This window comes from Eurypyga helias, unplaced genomic scaffold, assembly GCF_000690775.1.
Source record: "Eurypyga helias isolate BGI_N326 unplaced genomic scaffold, ASM69077v1 scaffold36132, whole genome shotgun sequence".
Taxonomy (NCBI): domain Eukaryota; kingdom Metazoa; phylum Chordata; class Aves; order Eurypygiformes; family Eurypygidae; genus Eurypyga; species Eurypyga helias.
The window spans coordinates 889-17,507 of record NW_010238654.1 but is presented as its reverse complement, the minus strand read 5'-3'; the positions used below and the strand labels follow the sequence as shown (position 1 = coordinate 17,507).

General features: G+C 40.6%; 1 protein-coding gene across 1 annotated transcript; it reads left to right on the top strand.

Annotated features, from left to right (window-relative positions):
- Window positions 1–319: 319 nt before the first annotated feature.
- On the top strand, window positions 320–16,285 carry GPATCH1 (G patch domain containing 1; the record flags this gene model as incomplete). The annotated part of the gene is made up of 19 exons (XM_010147914.1): window positions 320–476; window positions 759–844; window positions 1,281–1,441; window positions 1,779–1,876; window positions 3,166–3,224; window positions 3,551–3,796; window positions 4,641–4,788; window positions 6,362–6,441; window positions 7,469–7,673; window positions 8,289–8,576; window positions 10,154–10,335; window positions 10,619–10,746; window positions 11,025–11,158; window positions 11,493–11,662; window positions 12,434–12,638; window positions 13,685–13,795; window positions 14,247–14,371; window positions 14,897–15,042; window positions 16,264–16,285. Coding segments are annotated over 19 exons (2,751 nt in total), but the record flags the coding sequence as incomplete, so codon positions are not given.
- Window positions 16,286–16,619: the final 334 nt, after the last annotated feature.

Below are 16,619 nucleotides of genomic sequence, written 5' to 3'. Positions count from 1 at the left end.
AAGACAGTTGCTTGAGCGATGAAATCCCGTCAGGGTCTTGGATACTTAACAACTGAACGTGTCCTTTCACAGGAAGAAAACATGTTCTCGGAACCTGTTAAAACTTAAGATTTCTATCTGAACACATCATGCATTTACTTTAGCAGCGTACCTTAGCAGGGCATGCAAATGTTTAAGTGTTAAGGGTTGGGAATATATGCAAACTGGTGATGCTTTCTGCTTCAGGGTGGCTACTGTTTGATCCGGTTCTTAATTGCAAGGACGAAACGGCGTCTGGAGCAAGTAGAGAGTCCGTTCTTCGTGCAGTGTTGTGACTTAGTTTCTGATTTATCTCACTGTAGGTGAACGAATTAAAAAGCCAGTTCCTCTTCAAGAACAGACTGTTAAAGATGCAAAGGGACGATACCAGCGTTTCCATGGAGCATTTACTGGTGGTTTCTCTGCTGGTTACTTCAACACTGTTGGCACAAAGGAAGGTTAGATATTTTTTGTCTTCTTGGAAGGGTTAATTGAGCATCATAATTTAATGTGTAGCAAAACCAAATTAACTGTTGATAAGTATTTTTTCCTGCTATTTGTTATACTGTAAATAGTTGAAACAGTATTGTTGAAGTTACTTCCCCTTGAGTTTTTGGACTGCAGCTTTATAGATGTTCCCTTGATACATCCTGAAGGTGTAGGGCTGAAATCTTTGAGTTGCTTTCCGATATTATGTTGGAGTTTACAGTACCTCACTCAGACAGCTACTTTCTTTAAAGGCTGGACTCCTTCAGCTTTTGTATCATCACGGCAGAAGAGAGCAGACAGAACAGTTCTTGGACCAGAAGACTTCATGGATGAAGAGGTAAATTTAGAAAGACATGCAAATCTTTTGGACGTAGTTGCCATGACAGCAGGTTTCTCAGGCAATGAAATCTTCTACAGCGCTTAAATAGCGCAAATGGAAGTAACTTTAAAATTACTTCTTGTATACAGTGTTGTGCTGCTAGGTCCTACAGGAGGTTTCATAGACTCACTTAGGAAGTTCCTGTAATCTCAGTAGTAAAAAAACCCCATAATTCAACCCTTTCACTTTCTCTATCAGAAATATAAATACTTTTGAAGCTGTTTAAAATATGACATTTAAAATTACTGAAAAAGCAGTTGTATAAGTGACTTGAAAAATTTAGCTAATATGAGGGTCTTATCCCATTTTCTTTTCTTTATGGTTACAGTAAGTAAGCATTTGAGGGAAACGTATCTTAAATCTATTTTTTTTCCATTTTGCCTGTATTTTCCAGGATCTTAGTGAATTTGGGATAGCACCAAAAGATATTACAACCACAGATGATTTTGCGTCCAAAGCTAAAGACAGAATAAAAGAGAAAGCTAGACAGATTGCAGGAGTCGTTGCTGCCATTCCAGGAACGAGCGCATTTGATGATTTAATAGGACCATCAAAGTAAGTAAATTTAAATAAAAGTTAACCAAACAGTTCCTGTCACGTTGAAGTGTTTGTATTAGAAAAGTAATGGTTGACCACAGTAATCCACGAAAGAGAGTGGAAGTGTTACACTTCAGGTGGCCTGCACCTTTGTTTCGTGTGTGCAGACGTGTATGAGGTAAACATTTCCAAGCTGGGATGTAGTATGAATGCAGATGTAGGTACATTCAGATTTGATTTTGAAGTGGGGTGTTAAAATGTAATTTCAAACGGTTTGTATGCATATTACTTCTCAGGAAATATTAAAAATGTGGTTTGAGGAAAATTTTTTTTCCCCCATTTGTTTTGTTCCTAGAATAACAATTGGGGTTGAACTGTTACGGAAAATGGGCTGGAAAGACGGACAAGGAATTGGACCACGAGTCAAAAGAAAGCCACGCAGGCAGAAACCGGGTAAGTTCGGTGAATCACAGTATCGCAGAGGTTGAAAAGACCTGTAAGATCACTCAGTCCAACCATCAACCCAACACGCCCACACCCACTAGACTGTGTCCTCACGTGCCACGTCTACATGTTCCATCAACACCTCCAGGGATGGTGACTCCAACACGTCCCTGGGCAGCCTCTTCCAGTGCCTGACCACGCTCTCACTGAAGAGTTTTTTCCTAATATCCAATCTAAACCTCCCCTGATGCAACTTGAGGCCGTTTCCTCTTGTCCTTTTCCTCTTTCCTTTTCCTCTTACCAGTTACCCGGCAGAACATACCAGCACCTGCCCTACACCCTCCTTTCAGGGAGCTGTAGAGAGCGATCAGGTGTCCCCTCAGCCTCCTGTTCCTCAGGCCAAACGCACCCAGCTCCCTCAGCCGCTCCTCATCAGACTTGTTCTCCAGACCCTTCACCAGCTTTGTCGCCCTTCTCTGGACATGCTCCAGCATCTCTATGTCATTCTTGGAGTGAGGGGCCCAAAACTGAACCCAGGACTTGAGGTGTGGTCTCACCAGTGCCCAGTACAGGGGCACAATCCCTGCCCTGCTCCTGCTGACCACACTGTTCCTGAGACAGGCCAGGATGCCATTGGCCTTCTTGGCCACCTGGGCACACGCTGACTCGTATTCAGCTGCCTTCGACCAACACCCCCAGGTCCTTTTCTGCCTGACAGCTTTCCAGCCACTCCTCCCCAAGCCTGTAGCGCCGCCTGGGGTTGTTGTGACCTAAATGCAGGTCCCGGCACCTGGCCTTGTTAAGTCTCATCCAGTTGTGCAGGACCCGGCACCTGGCCTTGTTAAGTCTGATCCAATTGACCTCAACTTATGGATCCCAGCCTGTCCAGGTCCCTCTGCAGGGCTCTCCTACCCTGCAGCAGATCAACACTTCCACCCGACTTGGTGTCATCTCCTTCTGCCCTTGTAGATGGGCATCACACTGGCAAGTCTCTGGTCTTCCGGGACTTCCCCTGTTAACCAGGACTGCTGGGAAAGGATGGAGAGCGGCTTTTTTTTTTGTTTTTGGGAAAGGATGGAGAGCGGCTTGGCAAGCTCCTTCGCCAGCTGTCTCAGCACCCTTGGATGAATCCCATCTGGATTCGTGAAGTTCCTGAACTCATTTAATAGAAAGTTAACATTCATGGAGTGATTAGAAAGTTCATTGTAAAGCCTCCATTTACGTGGTCTGTTTCTTTAATTGTAGAGAAATGTACTAAAGAACTGTAATTTAATATGAAGCTGTTACGTCTCTTACAGACCCTGCAGTGAAAATATATGGTTGTGCGTTACCACCCGGACTATCTGATGGTTCTGAGGTATTGAACAGGCAGAATTATTTGTTGATTTACGTAAGAATGTGTGCTAACACAAAAATACTCTATGTCTTTGAACAGTATTTTAACGTGCAATTCCAAGGGTTTTTTTAAAAGTATTCATAAATACTTACACTCAGTATGAATAAAGGTTTTAATGCAACTAAATTTATTCTTTTGCTACCTAAGCAGGTCTAGTTCACACATATTTTCATATTCAGTTTAGGAAATCCTAACTTGCATAGTCTCGTGTTAACTGAATGTTGTAAAAGCTCAACATACAAAACTTCTAGTCATATTTGCTGTTCTATACCCTTGTTTTCTACAAGGACGAAGAGGATGAATACCAGCCAGAGAATGTGACATTTGCCCCTAAAGATGTAATGCCTGTAGATCTGACTCCCAAAGAGAATGTCCATGGACTTGGCTATAAGGGTTTGGACCCTTCCCAAGCTTTGTTTGGTGCGTCTGGAAGAGAACACCTGAACCTTTTCGCAGATGGTTCTGAAGACACAAGCAACTTACTTGGTGATCTGAGGCACACGAAAAGGAGAAAACTAGGTATTACGGGTCAGGTAAGGACATTTTTTAATGCAGTTGATTATCGGTGCAGGAAAAATGAAATAAATTTTGTTTTTTCTTCTGTGGAAGGCACCTCATCATTGTCAGGTTATCCTAACAAATCTGTTTGAGAACAGGATTTTTTTGGTTCTCGCTTTATATGATGATGTGGGCAAATCCTTAGAACTCCTAAATGCCTTCGCTGACCGATATTGTTAAAGAGAACTATCAAATACCTCTCTCTGAATGGTTGGGTGGAGAAAATTCTCGTGTGACTTTGATTAGAGAAATGTAATGTTCAATATGTTTTTAGTTTACATTTTTTTGTCAATTTTACTTTCAGTAACGTTGAATCTGTCAGCTAGAGAGGTTTTACGTCCCTCCATGGTATTTGTGGTTCTTATGTAGAAGCATTGTCAACTTATCTTTCTGGGAATTATACTTGTTTAATTTTCATGCCAACTCTAGACTTTTTTCCTCTTGAGAATTTAACCTGCTCTTAGCCAGACTGAAAACGTTACCTGTGGAATTAAGCTGCTGTCCTCATCCTGTACAGACCAAACTCGCTGTCCCTCCCTGCCAAGGGAGTGGAATATGTTTGCCTTTATGTTCAGTGAGGTTTTTTTGTTGTTGGGCTTTGTTTCACTAGGTGGTAGCGCTTTTCTTTGTGAAGCTGCACATTTTTCCCAGGATATATATATATATACTGGGCATCTTACCTAAAATAGATGGATAGAAATACATGTAGATGTGTTCAGACATGTGACTTAAAAGTATTGGTTTTACACTTTTGACTTTAATTAATTAAAATTATTAAAAATAATTTCATAATTGTTTTAATTAAAACATCTATTTTAGGCTTTTGGTGTCGGAGCTTTAGAGGAGGAAGATGATGATATTTATGCAACTGAAACACTGTCAAAATATGATACAATTCTAAAAGAGGAGGAACCTGGAGATGGCTTGTATGGCTGGACAGCACCTAAGCAGTATAGATCGAAAAAAAGTAAGAACTGTAGATTTATCTAAAGAGCTGGTGTAACTTGTGTGTGGCGGGGGGAAAATATGACAGAGGTATAGTCTCTGTTTTCCAAATATTTTAATTTTCAATGGACTGGTATCTTCTAGCCCTGATATCTGAAACTTCATCTAGTCTTCCTTCTCTATTGAAGTGTCCAAATCTGGAAGTGATGTCCAAAGTCCTTCACTAAAAGCTGGATGTGAGCCAGCTGTGTGCGCTGGCAGCCCAGAAAACCAACTGTATCCTGGGCTGTATCCAGAGCAGTGTGGCCAGCAGGGTGAGGGAGGGGATTCTCCCCCTCTACTCTGCTCTGGTGAGACCCCACCTGGAGTTCTGTGTCCAGCTGTGGAGCCCTCAACATCAGAAGGATATAGACCGGTTGGAGTGAGTCCAGAGGAGGCCACGGAGATGATCCGAGGGCTGGAGCCCCTCTGCCATGGGGACAGGCTGAGAGAGTTGGGCTTGTTCAGCCTGGAGAAGAGAAGGCTCCAGGGAGACCTTATAGCACCTTCCAGTGCCTGGGGGGGCTACAAGGAAGCTGGGGGGGACTTTTTACAAGGGCCTGTAGTGACAGGACAAGGGGTAACTGGTTTAAATTGAAAGTGGGGAGGTTTAGATTGGATATCAGGAAGAAGTTCTTCCCGAAGAGGGTGGGGAGGCACTGGGACAGGTTGCCCAGAGAAGCTGTGGATGCCCCATCCCTGGGAGTGTCCAAGGCCAGGCTGGATGAGGCTTGGAGCAATCTGGTCTAGTGGAAGGTGTCCCTGCCCATGGCAGGGGGGGTGGAACTGGATGATCTTTAAGGTCCCTTCCAACCCAAACCACTTCCTGATGCTATGATTGTATTTTTAAAAGGACAGTATGTGCTGCTTTATGAGATGCAGCATTCAGCTTTACTGAAGGAAATAAATGTCTGTGAATCCTGGCCACAAAAGATGACCCAGTACTTGCAAGGAGTATTTTTTTTAGTAGGTATACTTGTGTATTTTCAAGTAACATTTGGAAATTTTTATTGAAACCACTTTAATTTTTTTGTACAACTTTTAAGTGCCTGAAATACTGTAGTGATTCTGGAGTACCTGTTCATGTTAGTTGTACGCAATTCATGGCACTCATGGTGTTAGCTGTGCACAGGAGTGGTACTGTTGCCTCCCTGTTAACCATGTTCACCTTACAGCAGTCTCTCTGGTAGTAGGGTTTTTTTTAGCTTTATAATACTAGTCCAGATTCAGAACCCTTAATTTTAAATAAAAGGCAGCGATGACAAAGAACTACAGTTGTACTCAACAAAATACATTGCAAAATGGAAAATATTCAGAAACAATGCTTTTTGCCAAACATACGTGTTTTACATATTGACCAACCTTATGGTCGCTTTGTAGGTTTTTTTAGCTTTATAATACTAGTCCAGATTCAGAACCCTTAATTTTAAATAAAAGGCAGCGATGACAAAGAACTACAGTTGTACTCAACAAAATACATTGCAAAATGGAAAATATTCAGAAACAATGCTTTTTGCCAAACATACATATTGACCAACCTTATGGTCACTTTGTAGGGTCCGACAAAGAAGTTAAATATATAGGCAAAATCTTGGATGGTTTTTCCTTGGCATCAAAATCATCAACTCCAAACAAGGTAAGCAGATACTGATATTTTTGTGTTAAGAGTAACATCAGCAAATTGACATGTGAGCTGTATGGACTTCACTGTTGCTCAGTGGTTTTCATGTTCTTAGAAATAAAAGTTCTGGTCAGCAATAAAGGTTGCTGACTAAGCAAAATTACCTCATTGGGGGCTGTATACGAACCTAAAATTTGTCACACTACTGGAGGAATTTGAACTTTGTCTATGTACTGGCTTTGACCAAATGCCTTCTGCGCTCTCCGCTGGTGTTTGGCGTGAAGCTGGAAGAACAGTTTGGTTTCAGTTTGAAATTTAAAAAATGTACATCTTTTGCTTCTAGATCTTTCAGACGTAACATTCAGTTGTCTGTAAAAATCAGGCCCTGTGCTTCATCCGCGTCACTATTTTGGTGACAACTTTGTTTCTTAGCCATATTATCAGGTTTGCAATATTTATGCCGTATACATTTGCATACATTAGAATGACAGAGACTTGTGTGGGATGGTCCTTGTCCTAATGAAGAAAAAGGAAGAGCATTTGCATGGTGTATAAAATGGCATCGTATAGGAGGCGCAGTGATAACCTTTGAAGTAACAGCTTGAATAAGAAAGTGGAGGAAAAGGACTTTGAAAGGCATTAAGATATATTAAAATAAGCACAGAATTACTTAATTGTCCAGTGAAGCAATTAAATCATGTGACTTATGTTTAAAAGAAATTAATTACTAAGCAATACCAAGAGCATTTTCTTCAAGAAGAACAATGTGTATGAAAATTCCTGTTAATTTTGCTGTGGCTTGATGTGCATGTTTTCCTATTTTTCAAAATCGTTACATATTAACAATACAGGAGTTTGTTCCCTAAGTGTGTATTAGGATGCCAAAGAATCAGTAGCTTGCCATATCTGTGGCTACTGCTAAGATGGGAATCGAGGGCCGTTTACATTGAGTTGACTTTTTTTGAAACACATTTGAAAGGTTTACATTCAAAGTTGTATCTCTCTCTTCGCGGATGTTTGTTTTGTCATCCTCCTCACCAAGGTTTATCCACCACCTGGCCTGCCACGAAATTACAGACCAGTCCATTACTTCCGACCTGTGATAGCAGCTGGGAACGCAAACGACTCTTTACGGAAGGCCCTGGAGGAGTCGACTGGGAAACTGGAGGGCGACACGGCGCAACAAAGCAGGCATGCTCTGGACGCGTCCCAGAGGAGGGAGCGGCTGGGAGAGACTGCTCTGAAAGGTGTTGATATCTGTTGCCACACCTTTGCCTGTGTTGCAGGTCCCCGGGTTGTTTATATAACAGTAAAAATTTGGCCTAGCCTTAAACGCTGTTTTCTGATGTAGAAATATTAAATCTAGTTGGATCAGCTAGAACACCTTGTCATTGTTCGGTTTGACATACCTGCCTCTGTATTCTTTTACTTAAATCTTCCAAAGTTGAAAAGTGTGTGTGTGGCCAGTGTGTTGTTACATGGGCCTCCTAATGAATTCCGAACCACAGGGGGCTGTGAGGTTTTTTTTTTTCCTTGAAAATGAGGTTTCGCTGAAATACATGCAAATTCACTGAAAAAGTAATTTGTAAACGTGGGTTGCATTTGTATCTGCAATAGTGAAGTTTACAGAGTATGCATATGTGGTAAATAGGATAAAAGATACAACTGTGGCTAATTCTTTATCTGCTATCTCTGCCGTTATACTGTTTATTGATGCTTAAGAGCATTTTTGCTGAATGTATTTGCATAGTGGCAAGCTCTTTTCCTCCACTTAAGTTGCAGAATAGTTGGGTTTGTTTTTTTTTTTCCATTTCTATTTATCTCTTCCTGGGTTTTGGGGGGTGTTTTGTTGTTTGTTTTAGGTCCGGCTCCTTCTGTTTTGGAATATCTGTGTGAGAAAGATAGACAAAGACTCAAAGAGGTGAAACAAGCATCTGAACAACAAATGAAAGCAAAAATGTTGCCTCAGCAGTCACGAAATAGCAGGTTCCAGCCAGCCACCCCAGAGGATGCTTCTCACAAATGGCAAACGTTATTGGGGGGACAGTTAGCAGAGGCTGGTTCTAGTGACTTCAAACCATTTGCAAGAAATCCAGAAAAACAAAAAAGATACGAAAGTTTTGTGAAAAGTCTTAAACAAGGAGAGAAAGGTAACTGGAGAGGTTAATCCTGACCTCTTAATGTTCCTCTGAAGAAATATTGGGGGGGGGAGGGGGAATGTGTTTTGGTTTTTTCTTCTTCTTTTTCTCCTTTTCTATCCTGTTGCCTTTGGTGTTCACTATGAGTTCTTTTCCTGAATTCCACGGCATTTCTCCCTGTGCTGCTTTTTAAGGCCAATATTGAAAGACGTTTTTACTGATACTTAATTGTGTTGATTTCAGGAAAACTGCTCGGTAACTTAAGCATCAGCAGGACTTGACTTTAGGCAGTACATGTCATACTTTTATGCTGCAGCAGAAGTGAAGTTCTCCAGGTTGTTGTACTTAATTGCCCGCGTTGCTGGGTTTCCCATCTTTCATTCAGCAGAGCAGACTTCAGCTTTGGCCAGTAGCACAGACTAGGCAGGGGACAAGCATTTTCATGTTGTTTGTTTCTGTTTGAGGAGTAGAACTGACAAGTCCCATAAAGGCAGAAAGATTATCAGGTCACAGTAAAACGGCAATTTTTTGCCTTTTCCCACACAAGGCTGAAAAAACCAAAAGATCCTATACCCTGCACTTCCAGAGGAGGTAAGAGCTCTACAGTAAATGGAGTAGTTTACATTTGTCAAAGCTTGTATTATGTGGCCTTTGGATACTCAGACTGCCAGTTGTTATTCACAAAAATTTGTGGCTGTAAAATCATAGCGTACATGCGGAGCTCTTACTCAAACCCAGAAATACCCACCCCCTCCATCTGCTCTTTTTGGGCTGTGTCAGGTAGAAAACCTGGTTTCGTTATTCTAGGATTTTTAAAAAATATTCCTTTTCACTATGTAAAAAAACATCTCCTGGTCAGCAGCCTCTTCTGGCTGCCACCTTGGGACAGACTCTGAGCGTCGAACCCTGGTTCCTCTGTTCAGGACTGGGGCATTCCCTGTGTAAAACTGAGGCACTGTAAGTGCCTCCTTAGTCCTAACGATGAAAACGCAGAAATGTTTAAATAGCTTGGATGATTACGGTTCTGTTTGTGGGAGCGTCTTTGCTGGCTGGTGTTATTTCGTGTTCCTTCTTGGGAGCAAACATGAGCCTGTTGCTTTGGACAGGATCTGTATTGTTTACAAAAACCTGCGTCCAAATTCTGTGTTTATCAGTGGGCACTTCACATGCCAGAAAGTCCCTTGAAGCCTCCAAAGCCTGGCCAGGCTTACTGGCTGGTTAACTTTTTTGTTCTGTGTAATAGTCACTTAATAAAGCATTAGATGATGCTGGTTTTGTTTTACATAACTCTTACATACATCAAGTATTTGAACATTCCTTAGAGGGCAGTGAGTAAGTAGTCAGCATTACAACTGAAATAATTTTAAATACCTATCTTGCATTTGGCAAATGCTGTCATTCTTGCTGTCTTGAAAAACCTACCTCCCCTTATCAAGGAATTAGGCAGTTGAGATTAATACTATCCTTAAACTAAATACTCACTGAATACTTGCAAGGATGTTTACCTATTACCTTGATTTTTGGCTTGGAAAGCATCAGACTTAAGCAAGCTGTAATCTCAGCAAACCATTTCTCTCCTTATCTTACAGTAGATACGTTGGAGCAATACTTAGACCCGAGTATGACAGAATGGGAGCGAGGAAGAGAACAAGAGGAGTTCTTCCGTGCAGCAATGTTCTACAAATCCTCAAATTCAACACTGTCCTCCAGGTTTACCCGGGCCAAATATGAAGATGATGTTGACAAAGTCGAAGTTCCTCGGGATCAGGAGGTATGTGCTATTTACAGTCTTAGCACATGGGATCTGCATTTGCTGCCTTAACTCTGACTTTCAAAATTCTTTTTCATTACGGTTCTTTTGTTGATAAAATGTCAATGTTTTGTTGCCTCTCTGTCTAGCAAACTTTTGGAAACACTCGCTGGATACAAAGCAGTGATTTGTTAAACTACACTTAAGCACTTACGTTTCTGTCCTGTTCTTAGTCTTACGATAGTAACAGTCCATTCAGTAATTTTTTACTTATTTAGCAGCTCTAAATGTTTGACTTTTTCAGAACGATCTTGATGATAAGGAAACTGCTGTGAAGATGAAGATGTTTGGCAAACTCACAAGAGACAAGTTTGAATGGCATCCTGAAAAGCTGCTGTGTAAAAGATTTAATGTGCCTGATCCGTATCCAGAGTAAGATGGTTGATTCTGATATTTTGAACAATTTCTGAAAATTCCAAGTTTTTCGTATGCGTGTGAAAAATCTAGCTTGTTGTTTTCTTTTTGTGTCGTAGTAGATGTAATACAGAACTGCCTAATGCTTTTTTTTTAATTTCCCTCGTTAAATGTTGTGACCCCTGACAAAACAGTATGCATTTTAAGGACTGTTGTAGGCATTTCAGTCTGTAGAACATTTGAGGCTGTTACTGTGTGGAAAACAATAATCAACAAGCAATTTTATTTCCTTCTAGTTCTTCCATTGTTGGGTTACCGAAAGTGAAACGAGACAAGTATTCTGTGTTTAATTTCTTAACGCTGTCTGAGCCCACCACTTCTGTTACTCCGGTAACAAGTGAAAAAACCCAACAGAATAACAATCTCAACAGTAAGTTGTTTGTTACTTTATTCATTCAGCTGTAAATGAGATAGAGATATGTTATATCTTTATTATTGTCACGGAGAACTTACCTACCTGATTTTTTTTTTTTAATACCCCCCCCCTAAGAAATTGAAAATTAATTCAGTGGTATAAAAACAGAAATCAGTCCTCTGATGCTAATTTCTTCTACCCAGAAGACTTTTCTAAGTCAGGTATTCATTAGAAAGATTTTAGAAGTGTGAAACTGTGCTGAAGAAGCAGAGTAATTTAAAGTCAAGTAGGCCATGAAATGCACGATAATTTGGCACACAACTGATTTTTATGTTTGGGACTTTTTTAGAACCAAAGAAACCTTCAAGATGGGATGTGTCAGATAAAGAGAAGGAGAAAAAGGATTCTATCAGTGAATTCATTAGTCTTGCTAGATCAAAAGTTGATGTTCAGCAGCAGCAGCCAGTGCCAGCAACAGAAGAATGTGGATCTGGGCCAAGCGAAACTCTTCCCACTGAGGTGAGTTTACAGCAGTGTTTGAACTTGAAGGGGAGGAACTGTAAACCTTCACAACCCTGCAATAACGTTGGGCAGTACGTGAATTGGTTTAATACAGACAACTCTGCAGAAGAGCCAACTCAGGATAAGCAGAGGTGTGAGATTGCACTTTGAATTATTTTGAGGACGTAACTCTGAGATGTAAAGCACTGACAGCATACAAGGACAGCAAGTATGACTATACCTCAAGTAGCAGCTTAAGAGAAGACAAAAATGTAGCTCAGCAGTCTGGGAGTTAAATCCAGCCCCTTACACCCACTTTGCTCACAGGCACCACATGTATCTCTTTTTTCTGCTTAGAATGGAGGAGAGTGCATATGCTGGGGAGAAAGGTGGACTTGTGCAAGGCATTTGACACTGTCCCGTACAACATCCTTGTCTCTAAATTGGAGACACACAGATTTGACGGATAGACCTCTCAGTGTATAAGGAACTGGCTTGATGGTCGCACTCAGAGAGTTGTGGTCAACGGTTCGACGTCTGAGCGGAGGGCAGTGACAGAGCGGCACTCCTCAGGGGTCGGGACTGGCCCTATGTAACGTCTTTGTCAGTTTAGCAGTATTTCAGAGTTTTACTGTTTCAGACTAGCAGTCCCTAAGACTGTGTTTCACAGCTATTGTAATATTTGAGTGTTTTTTAAATACATGTCAGCATGTGTGAAGTTACTGCTTATCAGGGAGAGACTGTTAGTTCCTGTGTTTAAATGCTGTTTGTTATGATGCGGTTTGGCAGGTAGCTGATGAAGATAAGGATCAGGAAGAAGAAAGCAGACCATCCATGGACTTATTTAAGGCCATCTTTGTGAGTTCCTCGGATGAAAAATCATCTTCCTCTGAAGAAGAGAGTGATGAAGAACAGGAACCAACTACTTCAGTTGTGGATTCAGAAACAACCAAGCAAGTTGATCTACCAGACAGTTCTTCATCTAATGTACAAGGTATTACTTGATGGGTGTTTGTTTTGATAAATACCGTGTAAAAGCTTTGTTTATGAATCAAATACTCCGGGACTGCTAGGACAGTGCTGTGCTCTTGTGCAGATCACCTGGCACTGGTGGAACTGGGCATGTAGAAAATGTGAACAGTACAGCACTGAATGGGGCCTTGCATTGTCACGTGTCTTGCTTAGATTTCATAAGCAAACTGCCCTATGGAATATGCTTGTTAAACAGAGAGGGGGAACAAGGCGTCTAATGTTAAGGCGTACTTCGCTGAGAAGTGCAGGGGAGCGTTTATACCTGTGCTAAAATGTACGATAGATTGATAAATGATGCTGTCTTGTGGTGACTATCTGACAAATTCAGAAATAACTTGCATTTCTTTAATAATTAAATTCACTCTCTAAATACTGACATCCCAGTAAAGCATAATGTTGAAGTAATTATGCTAAGATATCAAAACGTTGCTTTTTATTTGTGTTCTAGTTATAAAAGTTTCCAGAATGGTCTTCTCCCTCTCTTGTGGAACCAATCTTTTACTCTTCTTCTTAGTAAAAGTTAATAAGCAAGTTGTAAGAAGTTCAGGATATTTTCAGGATGTTATTAAATTAACAAAATGTACAATATACTCAATTTACAATAGAAATATTTTGTTCTCTTACTGTCACAGTTGGTTGTGTTTAACATCTAACTTCTAGTGTTTTTAACTTTATACTTTGGAGTTTTTTATCCATTCTGAGTATGGAAAAGTAATACTGTGTTATTAAATGAAAGCAAACACATGGACTGATACTAATTTAATTAGTAATTGTGTAGTGTGAAAGGTCAATTTTGATGGGGGAAAAAAAAAAGCAGCGAAGTATATGGACGTGTTTCAGAACATCGGCTATCAGTTGGCCAAAGCAGTCCACAGAGACAGAGGCTGCTGATCAGTTTGCTTCTTTAGAGGTTTTTAGAAAGTCTCCTTTAACTTTCTTCAGCACTTCTTGGAAAAAGTGTTACCTTATTTTCCTTTCAAATGAAGAAGTTTTTGGTTTATCTCATAGAGCATGTGGCTGCTGCAGCTGATCCTGATGTTTCTTCGTTGCCTGCTTCAAAGCAGGAACTGGATGCAACAGAGGAATTTGGACCAAAGTTGCCTCCAGCTTTTTGTTCTGGTAGGTTCTGTGGACTTGGGGTGTATAAATTGTGCACACTGAAGTTGTATGCAAGATACACGTTACTTCTATTTACAAACCATTTGTGAATGGGTACTTTACCTCTTAAATGCCCGTGTTATGTCAAACTGGCAAAACAAATGTTTTGGTACTACGCTGTGATCCACTAGCAGGAACCTGTTCAACGGAGCATCGACTTCGGTATAGCTCTGGAGGCAATGGTAAAAACCTGTAGTGAAAATACAGGACTAGCCTTGCAATCTTTCTGATAACATACTGCAAAGGCATTTAATTACAGTAGGAAGGTTGTGGTTTTAGACATTTCATTGCCATTTGAAAGCTTAGAACTTTTTTTTTTAAACCATCCTCTTGGATTAAAAGTGATACAGAATTAAAAAAAAAAAATTACCCCATTTTTATCTTGTTTGGTTTTGTTTGCCTTGCGCTTTAGGTTCTACTTGGCAACAAGAACCAGTGGTGCCAGCAAGTTTTCCTGGGCCTAGCAAGAAAGAAAAACACAGAAAGCACAGAGAGAAGCACAAGACTAAGAGAGAACACAAACACAAAAAGGAAAAGGTATTTAATTTAAACAATTTATTGATGGTTTGATCTGCCAGTCACAATTATTTGTTATTTACAGTAGGTTGTAGAAAAGAGAGGTACCGTGACTAGAACGTAAGCAACCGAGTTTTTCGGGTGACTTGAAACCTGGACTTCAGAACAGAAAACTACCCACTGGGGTGCTGTTGTGCCCGTATATACGGTGTGACTACAGATAGAATGTTACGGTAGTTTAATGGTGCATGCCGAAGATCTCAGGCGTGTTCTGAGAACGGCACATAATTCGTGGCCTGTATACAAATCATAATAATACTAATGAAATTTCTGGGTCTGGGGGGTTGAGTGCTTGGGATGAACTGTGTGATTTTGGTACATGTTTTTAGCTCGGTCTGAGTAGTGAGAAGGAGCCGTTGTTCAGTGTTGTGTTTCAGTTAAGCTCGGAGTCTGCAGTGAAATCAACTTTTGGTGTTGTTGCCTTTCAGAAAAACTCAAGTCCTTCACAATGGAATAAGGGATTATTTCTCTTTTTTTTTTTTACAGAAAAAGAAACATAAGAAACAGAAAAGCAAAGGAAAACACAAGAATAAAAAATCAGAAAAAGACAGCAGCTCAGACACTGAAGATAGCAGTGACAGCCTTAGTGATACCGATACCACAGGCTTGTCGCCCAGAGAACTTCTGAGAAGGTAAACAGAAGGTTTACTTATCCACTGCAAAATCTGCAAGTGTTTAACTAAAACCTCAATTTATGAGTTGTCATTCCAGTGAACCTATTCGCAGCAAATGCGCAGCCAGTCTCTCTGTGAATATAAAATACTGCTCAGTTGTTTTTTAAGGAAGTGAGGAAAGAGTACAAATAGTAGGTCTCTTAAGCTAGAGGGTAATTAATTTTAGGATAGAGGCCTCTTGAGGTAGGGGGCACTGAATGCACAACTTCGCTAGCACGGGGGTTATAGTTGAAGGTGACTGATATTTTTGGAAGGTATTTGAATGGGAATTGAACAAGTGGAGGTAGTGATTCATCTCTCCGTTATGTTGTCTAGCTCTCTTTACTTGGAGATAACGGAAGCAACATTGCTTCAGAATGGTTTGAGTCTGCTTTGGTTTGTTGATAATTAGCGAAGATCCAACTCGCATCGATCCATCGCGTGGCAGTGATGCTTGAGCTAATTCTGTGCTTGAGCAGGGAGCAGTGAAGCAAGCAGAACAATGCTTGAGTCATATACATGTCTGCTAAATTTAGACTCTGCGGTTACATTTTTATAAACCAGACTTCTACGCAGCACAACAGAAATGTGAAAATCAAAAAAGAATGGTTTCCAGTTTTGTTTTGCCCACACACTTGAAGTACAAACGACGGTGACTGCGCTTTGCATCACAGTCGACTTCTAAGTGCATCCCCTGTGGAGCAGTCACTGCGTTGGCTCCTGCTTAGCATTTCTTACTAGCTGAGGGAGAGATCTCAACGTATTTCTTGAGATACCACATCCAGCTGGCGCAGTGCCAACATGAGTGGGGTCTAGGTGTTAGTGGAGTGGACATGTACCAATGGAAAGGCTGGCATCCCAACGGACTCTGCCTTCCATTCCTTTGGAACTGAGCTTCAGTTATGAATGGGGGGTTTTCATTAAAAATCCAAACTACTTCTCCTTTGATCTCTAAATAGCTAAAATAGGGTTTTTTATGCATTTTGTACAGAATAGTTAGACTTCTTTGTACAAGCAAGTTACTTTGGAAGTCCTCGCACTGGCATGTCTCTCTACATCCCAGAGAAAATGTTTTTATCTCCCATAACTCAGATCTCTCTCTTAAGCTAAGGTTTAAGAAACTGCTCAAATAATTACCTGTTGTTAATGTTGCATGTTACTATTCAGTCTGACCTCTTTCTTTTTCTTTCTCTCTTTTAGATTAAAACAACTTCAGTATTGAAGAGGGAGCTTGCTTTCTTCAGTGCTGTGTGACTTTTGATCTCCTCCATGATGGCAGATCTATCATGTATACTTTGAGGCACTGTAGATACTGTATTCATATTGAATTTGTTTGAAATTAAATGTGCATATGTTTATTTTGTGACACTTTTATGTTCAAAATGTATGGATTATGGAATGCTGAAAAGACTCATTTCTGGGCAGCATAATCTGAAATACTGCAGGCTCTTTTAATTAACATGAGACAAGATATTTTAATAAACCTAACTATTAAAAATCATTTTTGTACGGTAAGTCATTGCCTAGGACCTCTCAGATGCTGGAGAGTAAATTTG